This window comes from Medicago truncatula, chromosome 6 (genome assembly GCF_003473485.1).
Source record: "Medicago truncatula cultivar Jemalong A17 chromosome 6, MtrunA17r5.0-ANR, whole genome shotgun sequence".
Taxonomy (NCBI): domain Eukaryota; kingdom Viridiplantae; phylum Streptophyta; class Magnoliopsida; order Fabales; family Fabaceae; genus Medicago; species Medicago truncatula.
The window spans coordinates 17759921-17773211 of NC_053047.1; the positions used below are offsets into that span (position 1 = coordinate 17759921).

At 32.0% G+C, this 13291-nt stretch overlaps 1 protein-coding gene across 2 annotated transcripts; it reads right to left on the bottom strand.

Annotated features, from left to right (window-relative positions):
• Positions 1-1574: 1574 nt before the first annotated feature.
• LOC25496404 (protein DETOXIFICATION 35) lies at positions 1575-6820 on the bottom strand. Of its 2 annotated transcripts, XM_013596724.3 has the most exons (7): positions 6452-6818; positions 5293-5918; positions 4921-4977; positions 2943-3181; positions 2691-2809; positions 2196-2282; positions 1575-1848 (listed from the first exon to the last, which is right to left on the bottom strand). In XM_013596724.3, the coding sequence occupies exons 1-7, from the start codon at positions 6710-6712 to the stop codon at positions 1783-1785; spliced, it is 1455 nt and encodes a 484-aa protein (XP_013452178.1). In that variant the 5' UTR covers positions 6713-6818; the 3' UTR covers positions 1575-1782. The 2 variants fall into 2 exon arrangements, with proteins under 2 accessions (XP_013452178.1, XP_013452179.1); XM_013596725.3 differs by lacking the exon at positions 4921-4977 and having other exon boundaries at positions 6452-6820.
• Between the last annotated feature and the right edge of the window lie 6471 nt (positions 6821-13291).

Genomic DNA, 13291 nt, shown 5'->3' on the forward strand with positions numbered 1-13291 from the left:
GAGATGAAGGATTGAGATGGGGAAGATGATGGATGAAGGAGATGAAGGATTGATTTTGTTGTTGATGTTCTTTCTATTTTCTGGCTTTTGGATGAAGAAGATGAAGACTTTAAGTGGAGAAGATGAAGATTTAAGTGGAAAAGATGAGGAAAATAAATTAAGTTTTCACTCAATGCCATAATGACACGTGTAAAACTTTTAACGTATTTTTTTATTAAACCGAACGTTTTTTAATTAAACCAATGGAAGGGACCAAAAAGTGTAATGAAGATTAGATTAAAGTACTCAAACAGACTTTTTTTATTTAAGGGACCAAAGTGATATTAAAAACAAACTTAAGGGACCAAAATAACAATTCAGTATTTTTAAAAATATTGAAGGAATTGTATTTTAATTTTCAAATGTTTAGAACATTGTTTATGGTACAAATGTAAAAATTTGGTATTGGGAACCAATGTGTATAACTTTTTAGAAGTTAAATATTGTTATTTATAATACAAAATGTCTACTTTTGATTTCCTTGATAAGTGTTTAAGGACACTTGATAACAAAACTTTTAAGTAGATTAATTCATGATCAGAACAGTCCTCTTCATTTCAACCCAGACTATCTTCTCATCCTCATTCTCATCACATGTGTTAAACATCTCATTCCTATCATCTTGTACATCTCCAAATCATTACCATTTTTGCATTTTTCATGAGATTGGTGATTTTGTTGTGAACTGTTTTTATAGTAGTTCATTTTGTGAAATAATTTCGGTTAGAAATAACTGATAGTTAGTTGATGTTGTAAAGATATGGTGAAATTAATTTGTTTTTATGAACGTTTCACGTTTATTTTTTTTAACATGTTACTGATAGGAAACTTCCACCTTTAGTTAGCAATATTAATCTTTTATCAAAGAACATTTGAAACACACAAGTAGTATACTTTCTTTCAATTGAATTTCTTTCATATACTCAAACATATCTTTAACATTTCCCTACCATACTTGTAATATACTATCACTAGATTTTGCACACATATTAAATATATGAATTGGAATATACACGTATGGATTTTGCAGACAATTTTATTCACTTTATTTTGATTTCCCTACCACAGAAACAAAACATGTTACACTCTCTCATATATTTAATTTTTTAAAATTAAAATAAGCAATTTTTATCACACCCCACCTCACTATATTAAAATGTTTATAAGTAGAGGCAATATTCATATCACATACCGTTTTTATGAGATTTTATTTCTAAACCCACCTACGATCATCTCTTTATTAATAAGAAAAATGAAAACCTTTCCTCCTTGGTTTATGGAACCGTACAATCAACCACACCAACTCTCCCTCCCAACAAATTCCGTGTAATGGTTTTCCCACTATTCAAAATTCATGGCTCCGCTACTACATTGATCACTTGTTTAAGAGGTTCAAGTCTTTTACGATTGCCTAAAATCTATTGTTAATCTTATTCCATACGCTTCACTTGTTCAATCTATCGTTTGTAAACACTTCACACACTTACTATGTTTATTTCTTTTTATTTTAAATACAAACCCATGGCCTAAAATAATTTTTCCCAAAAATATGTTATTTCTTTATTTCCGTTAAATTAAATATAATTTAGATTCAATTTGTTTTCTTCCTTCTTATTTTTCTATAACTAATGAAGAATTAAGATGGAGTGAGTAGACGAGGTTCCATAGCTTTAATGTGACTCTAAACTCTAGTATCCAAAGTGGCTATGCATGTGCACAGCACGTGACCAGCAACTGAAAATTTCAAATCACATCGTTTTGAAGGTTGTTAGAGCTCCAAATTCTCATGCGATTAGCCGTTTGCTCTACCTGCAATCATAATCAATAACACCATGAAAATGCCAACATCTTCTTTTTAACTCAATGTTAACAAGTACTTTTTTTGCATTGAAAAATTGGACCGATTCGACTTGTCAAAAACATGTAAGCTAGACCTGAGTTAACTTAAAATAGAGACTAAAAATGATGATTGAAAATTTTATAGAGATTAAAAGTCGTAGGAAGAATTCAGAAAGACTAAAACGAAAAATTTCTATATTTATAAAGACTAAAAACATATTTAATCTTTTGTTTTTTTTAAACGAAAACATGAGTAATAGTTCACAAACAAAGCATTCACTGCAAAATCTTGGATTAAAAAAATCAAACATAATTACCTCTTTGGTCCAGTTGGTCTTATAAATAATGACTATGAGCACTAAAATTTGAAGAATATTGCCGCACATTGTTCCTCCCCAGAGACCCTAAGCCAAAAAGATGTAAATTTGTAAGAAAATGAAATCATAATATAAGGTAAAGTGTATGTAGAATGATAAATTTAAATGTTAATACTCTAAAATCTCCTATTTAAATTGAAAGAGATTTACGTCATTTCATCTGAAATATTTAAAATAGGTTGTTGAGGAAAACTCAAATCCTACATTAAAAATAAATAGGTTCTCGAAAGAGTTCCTAACAAGTGAAATTCTCACCTTACAAACATCACATCGAAAACAGTTAAGATTTGAAATACGTTTCTAAAGAATGACACTCATTACATTACAAACTGATTTGTAAGATAAGAAAGACATAATAAAAAACCTAATATATACATATAAGCAACTTTGATAATTTAGGAAAGATGCATTTCCAAAGCAAGAATAGTTTTATACCTTGACACCTAAATGCTGGTTGAAACCAAGGAAAATTCCAATAGGGAGTCCAACAATATAATAGCATGCCAAATTTATGTAACCAACCATAACTTGCCACCCACATCCAATTACCACACCTATATAAATGACCAAAAAGTTCGATTTTGAAAACGAGAGACTATTTTCTTTACTCTAATAAAATAAAGGGGTCAAAACTGCAATTAAACTTAGATTAAACTTTTTCTAGTCCAAAAGCAAGTAAATTATAACCTGATATGGTTTGTGAAATACTGTTGATAACCATTGTCATACCAAGAAGGTAAGCTAATTCACTTGCAGCATGTATTATATCATCACTATTGGTAAAGATGAAGGCAAATTTTTCTTTGCATAAGAAAATAACAGTCATGAAAATGATTCCAAGGAGAAGGGACTGAGATATTGCCACCAAGAAAGAGTATTTGGCTGCTCTTGGATGTGACATGCCAAGTGTATTAGAGACACGAACACTTGCAAGACATTAGAATCAATCAATAATTAGTGAGCATTGAAAAAATATATTGACAAATAAATATTTAATCAACATCGTATTTTAATTTCTTTTTAATTTTCCTTTTTGGCTGAATAAAAGTTTGAAAAGTGGGGAATGGTGAGAATACGAGTTTTTGGAATGTGCCGTGGAGAGGTGAACTCGCTCTCCGGTACAAATATCCAAGACTTTTGGGAGTTCTCTAACCAAAAGAAGGAAAATGTGGCGGTTTTTATGGAGGGTACGGTGACGGACCCAAATTGGGAGTTCTCTTGGCGGTGTCCGCTTTTCGTTTGGCAAAATGAGATGTTGGTAGAGTTGTTGGAGGATTTGGAGGATATTAGGGAGAGCCAAGTGGAGGATGTTTGGTGGTGGAGGCTCGAAGCGGGAGATTTACGGTGAAAATTATGTATACAAAGTTGGAAGGGGTGATGCTTGCGGACGATTCCATTTAGGATGAGGCAGGTAGGGTGCTCTCGCGGATTTGGAAGAGCGACGATCCTTCTAAAATTGCGGCTTTTGCTGGAAACTCCTTCATAAAAGGCTCCCGACAAAAGGTAATCTTTCCCTAAGGCAAGTGCTATCACCGGATGTCTCTTTAGATTGTGTGATGTGTGAAGGGGAGTTGGAATTGGCCAACCATTTGTTCCTGCATTGTGATTTTGCTAGGAAGGTGTGGGGCAATTTGATGAGATGGCTGGGATTGCATTTCTTTGACACCGCCTAATTTATTTGTTCACTGGGAGTGCTGGGATGGAGCGGAAAGGTTTTCGGACGATTTAGCATGCGGTGGTGTGGAGCATTTGGAGGGTTAGAAATGACAGAATTTTCAATAACAAAATTGGTGAGGTGGACGAGTTGGTGGAGGCCATCAAGGTTTTGTCTTGGAGATGGTGGTTGAGCCGGATGAATTCGCTGGTTTGTATGTTCTACGAATGGCTTTGGGATCCAAAGGAGTGCTTGCTTAGATAGGGGAGCGGTTCCTGTTGCAGTTTAGTGGCTGAGGCAGTGGTATGCGGAGTCTGCATTTTTGTTTTTTTTGCCTGCTGTCAGTTTGCATACAGCAGCATCAGTTTTTCTGTTTCTAGCTGCAGGGAGCTCTGCCAGTCTGTTGTTTGCCTGAGTTCTGTTTCTGTTGTTGTTTTTAGCAGCACCAGATTTTTTGGGAGCTATAGGGTTTTGGCTGTGGAGTTTTCCGGTATATCGGAGACTTTTATAACCTGTTTCTGTTTTCGGCTCGTGTAGTGGTGCGCCTTGTACCCGCTCGTTGTTAATAAAATTTAGCTGATTCTAAAAAAAAGTTTAGTTCAGTTTTAGGAGTTCAGTAGAGACATGACAGTAGCATTTGTACTGAAATTCTTATGAAACATGAGTTATATCTTGACTAACATAAAAACCTTTGCTGATATATTGAACAAAGAAAGATCTATATATTGACTACTATGAAGCAAGTACATTCCACGGATTAGGGGTGTCCTAGTGTTAGACACGTGTCAGTGTCCGACACCGACACGACACCTATTATTACACTAAATTATATCATTTTCTCAAATTATTATCAGTGTTGGCGTGTCAGTGTCTATGTCATGTCCGATTTCCGTGTTTGTATTCGTGCTTCATTTCAAATATATCACCAGATTTCAATTCCCCATATAAGTCAAATTTATAGGATTTTATAAATGTTTTCAACTCTAATGTGTTTAGTTTATAGTCACTCACCTTACTGCTGAACTTACTCCAAGAAGCAGCATCATGTTCCAACCCTGAATATTAAGGCTAAAAATATAACAGTAAAACAATTATGAAGAAAGCAAGAAACCACAACAGTTAAAAAGTGTCGGTAACAAATAAAAGCGCAAAAATATATATGAAAAAATTACTTATCATCTATGAAGCACAGATTCAGACACGGACACCGAACACGACACAAACACGTCGACATTGATAATAATTTGAAAAAATGACATAATTCAATGTAACTATATGTGTTTGTGTCGTATTGGTGTCTGTATCAAACATGATAAGTATTCGACACCAGGACACACCTAATCCGAGGAGTATGTGTTTCGTAGCTTATCATCTTATTCTTACCAAATCGAAAAGGAACCAACAGCAATCACAGGATTATCAAGATGACCAGCAAGAAGTATAATGCAAGCAGTATACCATTGTTCTAAACAGATCATTACAGATGAACCAAGACTAAGTTTGGTAAATTCCCATAATTCTCTAAATGCCATCCAAGACAATCCATTCCATCCTTCTTTACACCAACCAATGGCATAGATTACCAATGCAATAGAAAATATCCATCCTGAGATATTACTTGCCATTGCTAAACCAATCACTCCCCAATCAAATACAGTGATGAAGATGTAAAGTAGACCATTTTGGATGAGTAATGTAACCATTGCTATGTACATAATAACATTAACTTTGCTTTGTGCTTGAAGAAACTTCACGAGGGGTAAATTGACGGCGAAGGAAAACATGTAGGGAATTAGTAGAATAGCATATTTTCCGGCAAGATCGGCTATCTCTTTTTCTTGACCAAGAAGTTTTAAGATTGGAGTTGCATATAGAAGAATTGGCAAGAGGAGTATACAAGTGGTGAAGAGTACTATCCATGACCTTTGAAGATAAATACCAGCATTTTGAAATTTTCCTGCACCATAAGCTTGGCCACATAGTGTTGCTAGTGCATTTGACATACCATACTGCAATTTTACAAGTGAGACTTAGTTCATAATAAAACCATTTTACAAGTAAATGTTAATGATTAATTAGAAGCAAATATCCAACTCTGATCCTCCTCCTTAATACTCCTTCAGCATCTGAACTCATACAGTAATATAATTAAACCTACTTGGATTGACCTGGTGGTGTTGTCTTGGGATCTTGGAGTGTGCTCCTCATCAAGATCTCAGACTCGATTCTCACCGGAATCAATTTGGGTGGGCTAATTTATTTTCTTCAAAAAAAAAATCATATAATAATAACGGGAAATTGCATTGGTCTCTCCTAAAGTCTCTTTAAATGACATACACTCTCACTAGTTATCAAAACGCACTTACCTCCCTTATACTCACTAAACAAACTGTGTTTTGATCTTTTTAAAATAGCGTCTAAAAAATAAGCTATAAACTTATGATGAAAACACGGTTACTAAATGAATCTTTTTTAGTCAGACGACCTTATAAACTATAAGCTATAAATTTAGATGAATGAGAGTGATAAGAAAGGTGCTAACCAAGATAGAGAAATAGATAGTAATGATGACACTTTGATACACAGAGTAAGAAGAGAGCTGAATATCACCAATATGACCAGCATAGATGAAATTTGAAGAGCCAATTAGGTTCTGAAAAAGTAAAGACAAAGCCACTGGAATTGCTATCTTCCATATCTTCAATGTCTCATTCCACAAAACATATTTCACATCTTTCAAGTTTTTCAAAGGTAAGTAATCATTTTCTGAAGTAAAGCTTTTAATCAACAATGGTGTTTCCATATGAGTGAGTTTCTACTTTGATCCAGAAATACCAATAAGTCTCACTTTTTTATAGTACTAAATTTTTTATGAACTTCTCTAGCAACAACCAAGACCACGTGGTAGATATTATATTATTTTGTGTAAGATTTTGTTGATTGGGAAGTGTAATTTGACATTATTTATTTATTCGTGTTAACCACTGGTTAAGGAAATTAAAAAAAGAAAATTTTAAAATAAAAATAACACTTTTTATATTTTTAAAAAATTAACAACATAAATTCTAATGTAAAACTTACTGCGTTTGAATCCTTACCCTTATTTATTTTGTTTGCATGTGATGTGATTGATATATTTTTGTGACAAAAAAGTGGAGTGGGACATGTCTTTTAATATCTTTTGCAAATTTATGTAAGGATGATGAATGCCAGCCACATATTTATGAAAGAATAAACTGTCAATTTAATTTATTCCTAAAACTATTAAAATCAATTAATGTGTCTCTATACTATGAAAAAGATCATCAATTTAATTCTTAAACTATTATAGAAAACAACGAATTTTGTTAAATAAAATAACAAAATGGTTAGATGAGATATTAGTTATAAAATATCTATTGAGTAGTCTCATATCAATGAACATAATATGAAAAAACTTTGTTGAGAATGAAGCACCAATGTGTTTGATGTTGATAAGGATGGATCAATTTTGTGAGAGTGGTAAAATTGATGGAGCAAAATTGCAATTAAAGGCTACATTTAGCCAATATCAAAATAAGGTCTTTAATTAGATTTTATACAAATAAACAATTTTTGAATAAAAAAATGCACTGATCATGTGTGTAAAATTAAATAAAATTTGATCCGGTTGGAATGAGGAAGATTGTTTGTAGGGTGATATATGGTCTGTAGTGGGATTGAGCTTTACATCGTCCATTCGTGATCATGCACTGATCATGCACGTGCTTCAACGCCTAAGTCGGTCAGTGGTTCAAAAGAGAGTGCTACCATAACTGATCTGGTTGGACCGGAGAATATGGTTTGTTGGGTGAGATTATTGTGTAGTGGGATTGAGGGGAAGACATTGGCTCCAGCAGATCCAGATATGTGTTAGGTTTATAAAAAGATTCTCAATTAAATTATTGATGCATTGCGTAGAGAGATGAAGAAAATGAGGTCTGATTATGAGGATACTTCTGAGCATACCATCTTACAGCGAGGTAGGTTGCATTTAATACGAAGGTTACCGCCTTCTTTGTCGCATTTGGATGGTTTAAATTAAGAGGTTTTGGCATTGAGTTATCCTGGTATTGTTGGACAATGTTACCCTGGTGTGAAGATAGAACACAATTATTGATTGTCTTTGCAAAGAGAAACTTGTAGATGATGTGATTGATTTATATTTTGAGATGGTTCTCAAGAGAATTATGCATTAATGTCATTTAAACTGCAAAACAATTTATACACTAATGCAATTTTTATAATCATTACTTTAAACAATTCAAGAGCTGGAGAAGTAAAAAATAATTGTTATGCAGTTTCCTAGTACACTGATACTCTTATAGTTATCTGTCTTTTGTCATTTTGTATCTCTTTTGGTGTTTCATCCTTCAAGACTCGCGCCATAGTAGTCGTTGCTTGATCAAAGTTTGCGACAATTACAACAATGAGGCTAAAGCAATTGATGATTTATGTCAAGTGCCCTCATTAGTATATCAATCGGATATGAAGGATCGGAAGCTACCCAATATGCAAGGTTCTTCTCTTCCTTAATAGCTTGCTTCTTCTTCTTTTTCATATTACGAGGGTTTCTTCTGTTTTAACTACTCCTTTCAGAAATGCTTATATTGTTAAAATCGGAATTGAATGAGGTTGTGTATCTTGAACTTCCACTTACATTAGAGTTGTGTATTGTTTCTTTTCCGATTGAAGTTCCAAATGGTTATGATGCATATGGAGAAACTTTGTGAGGACATAAATTCCCTTATCATTTATAGTTTGGATGCTTAATTCTTTTAATACCAACATGGCAGCATCTAGTGGCGGTGTTACTTGTTGGTCGAAATTCTCAGATCAGATTATGTAAGATCTTTTTTACTACTCTAAAATGTCTCGCATCGTCACACCCCCCAGAAGTGTTCGTTCTGTGTGAGTGGCAATTTCTAGTTATTGGTGACCTATGTTGTATTTTGTTATTGTTTACATTGAGTTTCTGGTTCCCGCGTTCTGGTGATGTATGTCTATTGACTTTGTATTTTATAATGTTATAGGTATTATGTTGTCGCCGTGAGCTTTGTGACCGGTGAGATTTTTTTGCAGGCATAATATTGTGAGTTTATGATCGCCAATGTGACCTGCATAAATAAACTTTTGCACACTGAATTTTGAATTTGGTTTTGTACTCAGATGGACTTGCAAATTCTGCTCTAATCTAATATGGCTATGGTAACTTTTGCACTCTAATTCTCCCTCTTGTATGATTTAAACTTTTGCACACAAACACATTCAAACATCTAGTTCCATGGCTTTGTTGATTTGTTGCTTGCCACTTAAGTTACATGCACTTTTCCTTGTAATACACCTCCTTTTGTGCTCTTTTACTACTAAAGCATTTTATAATTTATTGTCTCTCTAAGCTTCCCTAAAAATAGTGCTTACAAGTTACAACATTAAAAAACAAAAAAAATTGTATTTGTATTATGTGATATTGCTCTTGTAATTCATTAATAAAGGACTTTGAAGGGCACTAAGCAATGATACACTAATTATGTTAGTTTAATGTAAAGATGACTACCTGCCCTTTTAATCATTGGATAATGATTTTATTTTGTATAATATCATATATGATATTTGTAGTTTCAATTTTCATTTCATGTTCTCTAAAAGTACTCAATTTATCATGTATATTTTCTATCTAATAACTAAGTATCCTAGTTAACCTGGGAATATAAGATGTAGGTATGTATGTATGACAACTAGCTTAACAACTATCCATATTTGAATCTTTGATATGTATAATAGTTCATGTTTTTTTGGCTAGTCTCCTTTGTTTGATTGAACATCGATTGAAAATTTGTTCATAGTTAATGTCAAATCTTTCAATCTACCTTCTGCTTCTGTATATTGAACAAATTTAACCTCATCTTGCCCAACTATCCATAGGTGAATAAATGAGGTGTTCGGGGTTCGAACCATGGCTCATGCATATAATAATGCATGTCTCTGCCCTGCCAACGGATGGTTGTTTCAAATAATTAATTATTTCTCATGCTTTATGTTTTTTTAAATATTTTATATTTATTTTTTTTGTTAAATGTTCAATGGTTGTGTACTTATTCAATTAATTATGAAGAAGGTTGGTTATGAAATAAACCTTCTTTTTTTGGACAGAGAATTAAACTAATCTTTAGTGTGACCCTTGCACCATGCATAAGGTCAGATAAAAATATGCAAAGAATCTTCTCAAGTCCCACTAACTTTTATATTCTTCCCATAGTCAAATAAACTTTTTAAACATATAAATAAAAGAAACAAGTACCTTTTACAAGACCAATTCTTTTCAAATTTTCAAAGCGTTTCTCTCCTTCCATTGATTTTCAATCGGAAGATTCTTCTCATAAGCACCCTTTCATCTATAAGTGATTTTACTCTAATATTTAATTAATTTTTTTTACTTAACTTCTCATAAACATCCCTTCTCATGTGCATGTTAGACTAGTGTGTCTACATTTGAATTGTTCAAAAGAATTTATTAAAATTCACAAGACATTGATCACTTGAGAGTTTAATTGTGATATAAAAAATTCTACAATAACAAAATATCATAACTATACATATGTGTGAGATATGTGTGGTTTTAAATGTAGTTATGGTTAAAATCAAATAGTTTTTAAGATTTAACATTTACGATTGATTGACAAATATAATTTTTTTTTGCAAAGAGTGTTCCAGTGAATATAGCTCTGTTGGTAAAGACGTTGCATTATATATGTAAGAATCGGTTCAAACCCCAAAAATCCTTATACTATATTCATACGGTGAATTTCTAATCATCAGACTACTTAAAAAAAGTTAGCAAATAGTCGTTTGTTTTTGGCTACCAGTTTTATCTCCCCCTAGTTTGGGTTATGTTAGGTCCTAAAATTTGGACCAACCTATGTCTAGGTCTTTATTTTTAGGGGATGTATAGGTCTTTATATAGATGATTTTTGTGGGTAAGTATCTAACTTTTTTTTGTCAATAGTTTATGCAAAGTGCAAACCACTGTATCAAATAAAAGGAAATGCTGATTATTTTCAAACCACATTGTGGTCTAATCGACTAGAAAGAATGGTTAATTAATTAGTAGAGTAAAAATAGAATTTATTGTAACATTTGTGCCTTAATTGATCAAGTAGAAGGTTTAATCAATTAGATTGTTTTTCTTCCTATTTTGCTATTAGTTTAGTGGCCAACACATTCAAATAAACACACGGGGAATTTTAAGATGAGCCAAAAAATGTCATGGCATCCCTTAAATAAACAATAAAAAATAATCATTTAGACTTTTTATATCTAAAGTTTTGTTGGATACCGATATCTTTCTCATAGACAAAATTAATTCAAAATTAATTTATTTTTTAAATTGATTAAACACAAAAAATGACATGTTATCAAATGATTGGATGTTCATTAGATACTCAACAAAATTTTAGAGTATATTGGGCTTCGGCACTCTCTTATACAAAAAAAAAAAATTAGAGTATCTGAGAATTTATTACTCCCTCCGTCCCTATATATAAGACCCTTTTGTCAAAATCACGGGAATTAAGATAGTAGATATTTGTATTAAAGTTGTTTGTAATCACTATTGTTTTTACAATTTTATCTTTTAAGAAAGAAAGTTGGTTTATGTTTTGAACATGTTATTTATTATTGATTGAAGAAAAAGATGTATAATAAATAGGGGCATGTATATAAAGAAATAATTAATGTTGTTGGAAATAACAAATGGATCTTATAAAAAGGATAAAAAAAATTCTCAAAAGGGTCTTATAATTAGAGACGGGGGAGTATTAGTTATCTTTCTTGTTCTATTTATTTTGTCAGCTCCTCTTATTATTTGAATTTGATGGTAAGTTTTTGTCACGCCATTTTTTTTCTCAAATGGTGAACAACAAGAATAAATTGAATAATTTTTTTCCCTGTTTTTTCAATCTAATTCACGTGTCATCCTCCTTAACATTTGGGACATGACTTCTGCTGAATTGAGGTAGTGATTTACTTATTTTGATGTATTTTTTCAAAGACTAAAATTGAGTTTCTTTGTGTTGGACCAAACTATATCCTAATTTTATTTTCGTTAAGGATGATGACATTGAATATTATTCGGAAAATGCTAGATATCAAGAATGATTTTATAAGAAAGATTCAAGAATGACATGGTACAATAATCACCTTTAGATTTCAGTCTCATTTATTAATCTTTCATAAAAAAAAAATACATAACACCCACCACCCCATGATTTCCGGCCAGGCTGAGATTTTATTGGCTAACATTAATTTCATGATTATTTCTTGATAAAATCTAAGGGTGATTATTCTGTCATGTCATTCTTGAAATTTTATTGATAAAATCTTTCTTGATATATAGCATTGCTCATATTATTCACTTATGATTTTATTTTAAAATTATGTAATAAAACCTATATTAATCTGTCCTCGTAAACATAGCTCAGTTGACAGGGACATGCATTGTTATATGCAGGGACCGATGATTCAAATCCCGAACACAAGAAGAATTCTAACCATTAGAAGTCTAGACCACCTGAAAAAAATAAATAAATAAATAAATAAAATTAAAAAAAAAAAAAAAACCTATATTGATCTAGCCAACAAAACAATTTCTTGTTTTTTAATTAGACGCAACATGAAAGCTGGAAATGACCATATAAAACATGGGACCCACTTGATCTCAATGACCATATTACCCTCGAAACTTCAAGTTAGATTCTTTGTATACGACCTAACACACAAACTGAGAACAAGATAGACTGCGGTTTTTCCGCCGAAAATAATATGTGCGTGTGTATTGATGTTTTACACCAATTAGATCCTAACATATCGTGTATAGACTCGTTTTTTTTTTTTTTTTTTTTTTTCCGAATTCGAACCTTAGATCTTATATATATCATGTTCATAACCATATTAACTGATTAAGATCACAAAAACAGGTGTATAGACTTTTTTTTTGTGGCCGGAGTTCGAACCTCAAATCCGTATATATTATATATTGTTCATAATCAAACCAACTGAGTTAAGATCACAGGAAAAGATGTATAAACTCGTTTAAACAAAGCAGCTTGTTTTCGATGTGTCAAGGTATCGAATCATCAAAGTTCAAAAATGAATTTTCAATCAAGTGATATTATGATAACCGCCAAACAAAGTGTGTTTATAACATTTTTCATCAACAAAAAGTCAACCGAATAAGTTTAGAAATCTAAGACATGATCTTCATCTTTATCAACTCACCTACATTCATTATTGAATTATTATATTATATATTTATAATTACATTAAACTTTTTAAGATTTATTTTTAACCTAAAATTTTAAGACCT

Excerpts from the sequence above, each read along its gene's own strand:
- LOC25496404 (XM_013596724.3), bottom strand. The coding sequence starts at position 6,712 with ATGGAAACACCATTGTTGATTAAAAGCTTTACTTCAGAAAATGATTAC. Across the intron at positions 5,919-6,451 it reads CTATCTATTTCTCTATCTTG|TATGGTATGTCAAATGCACT; the intron begins GTTAGCACCTTT and ends GTAAAATTGCAG. Across the intron at positions 1,849-2,195 it reads AGACCAACTGGACCAAAGAG|GTAGAGCAAACGGCTAATCG; the intron begins GTAATTATGTTT and ends TTATGATTGCAG.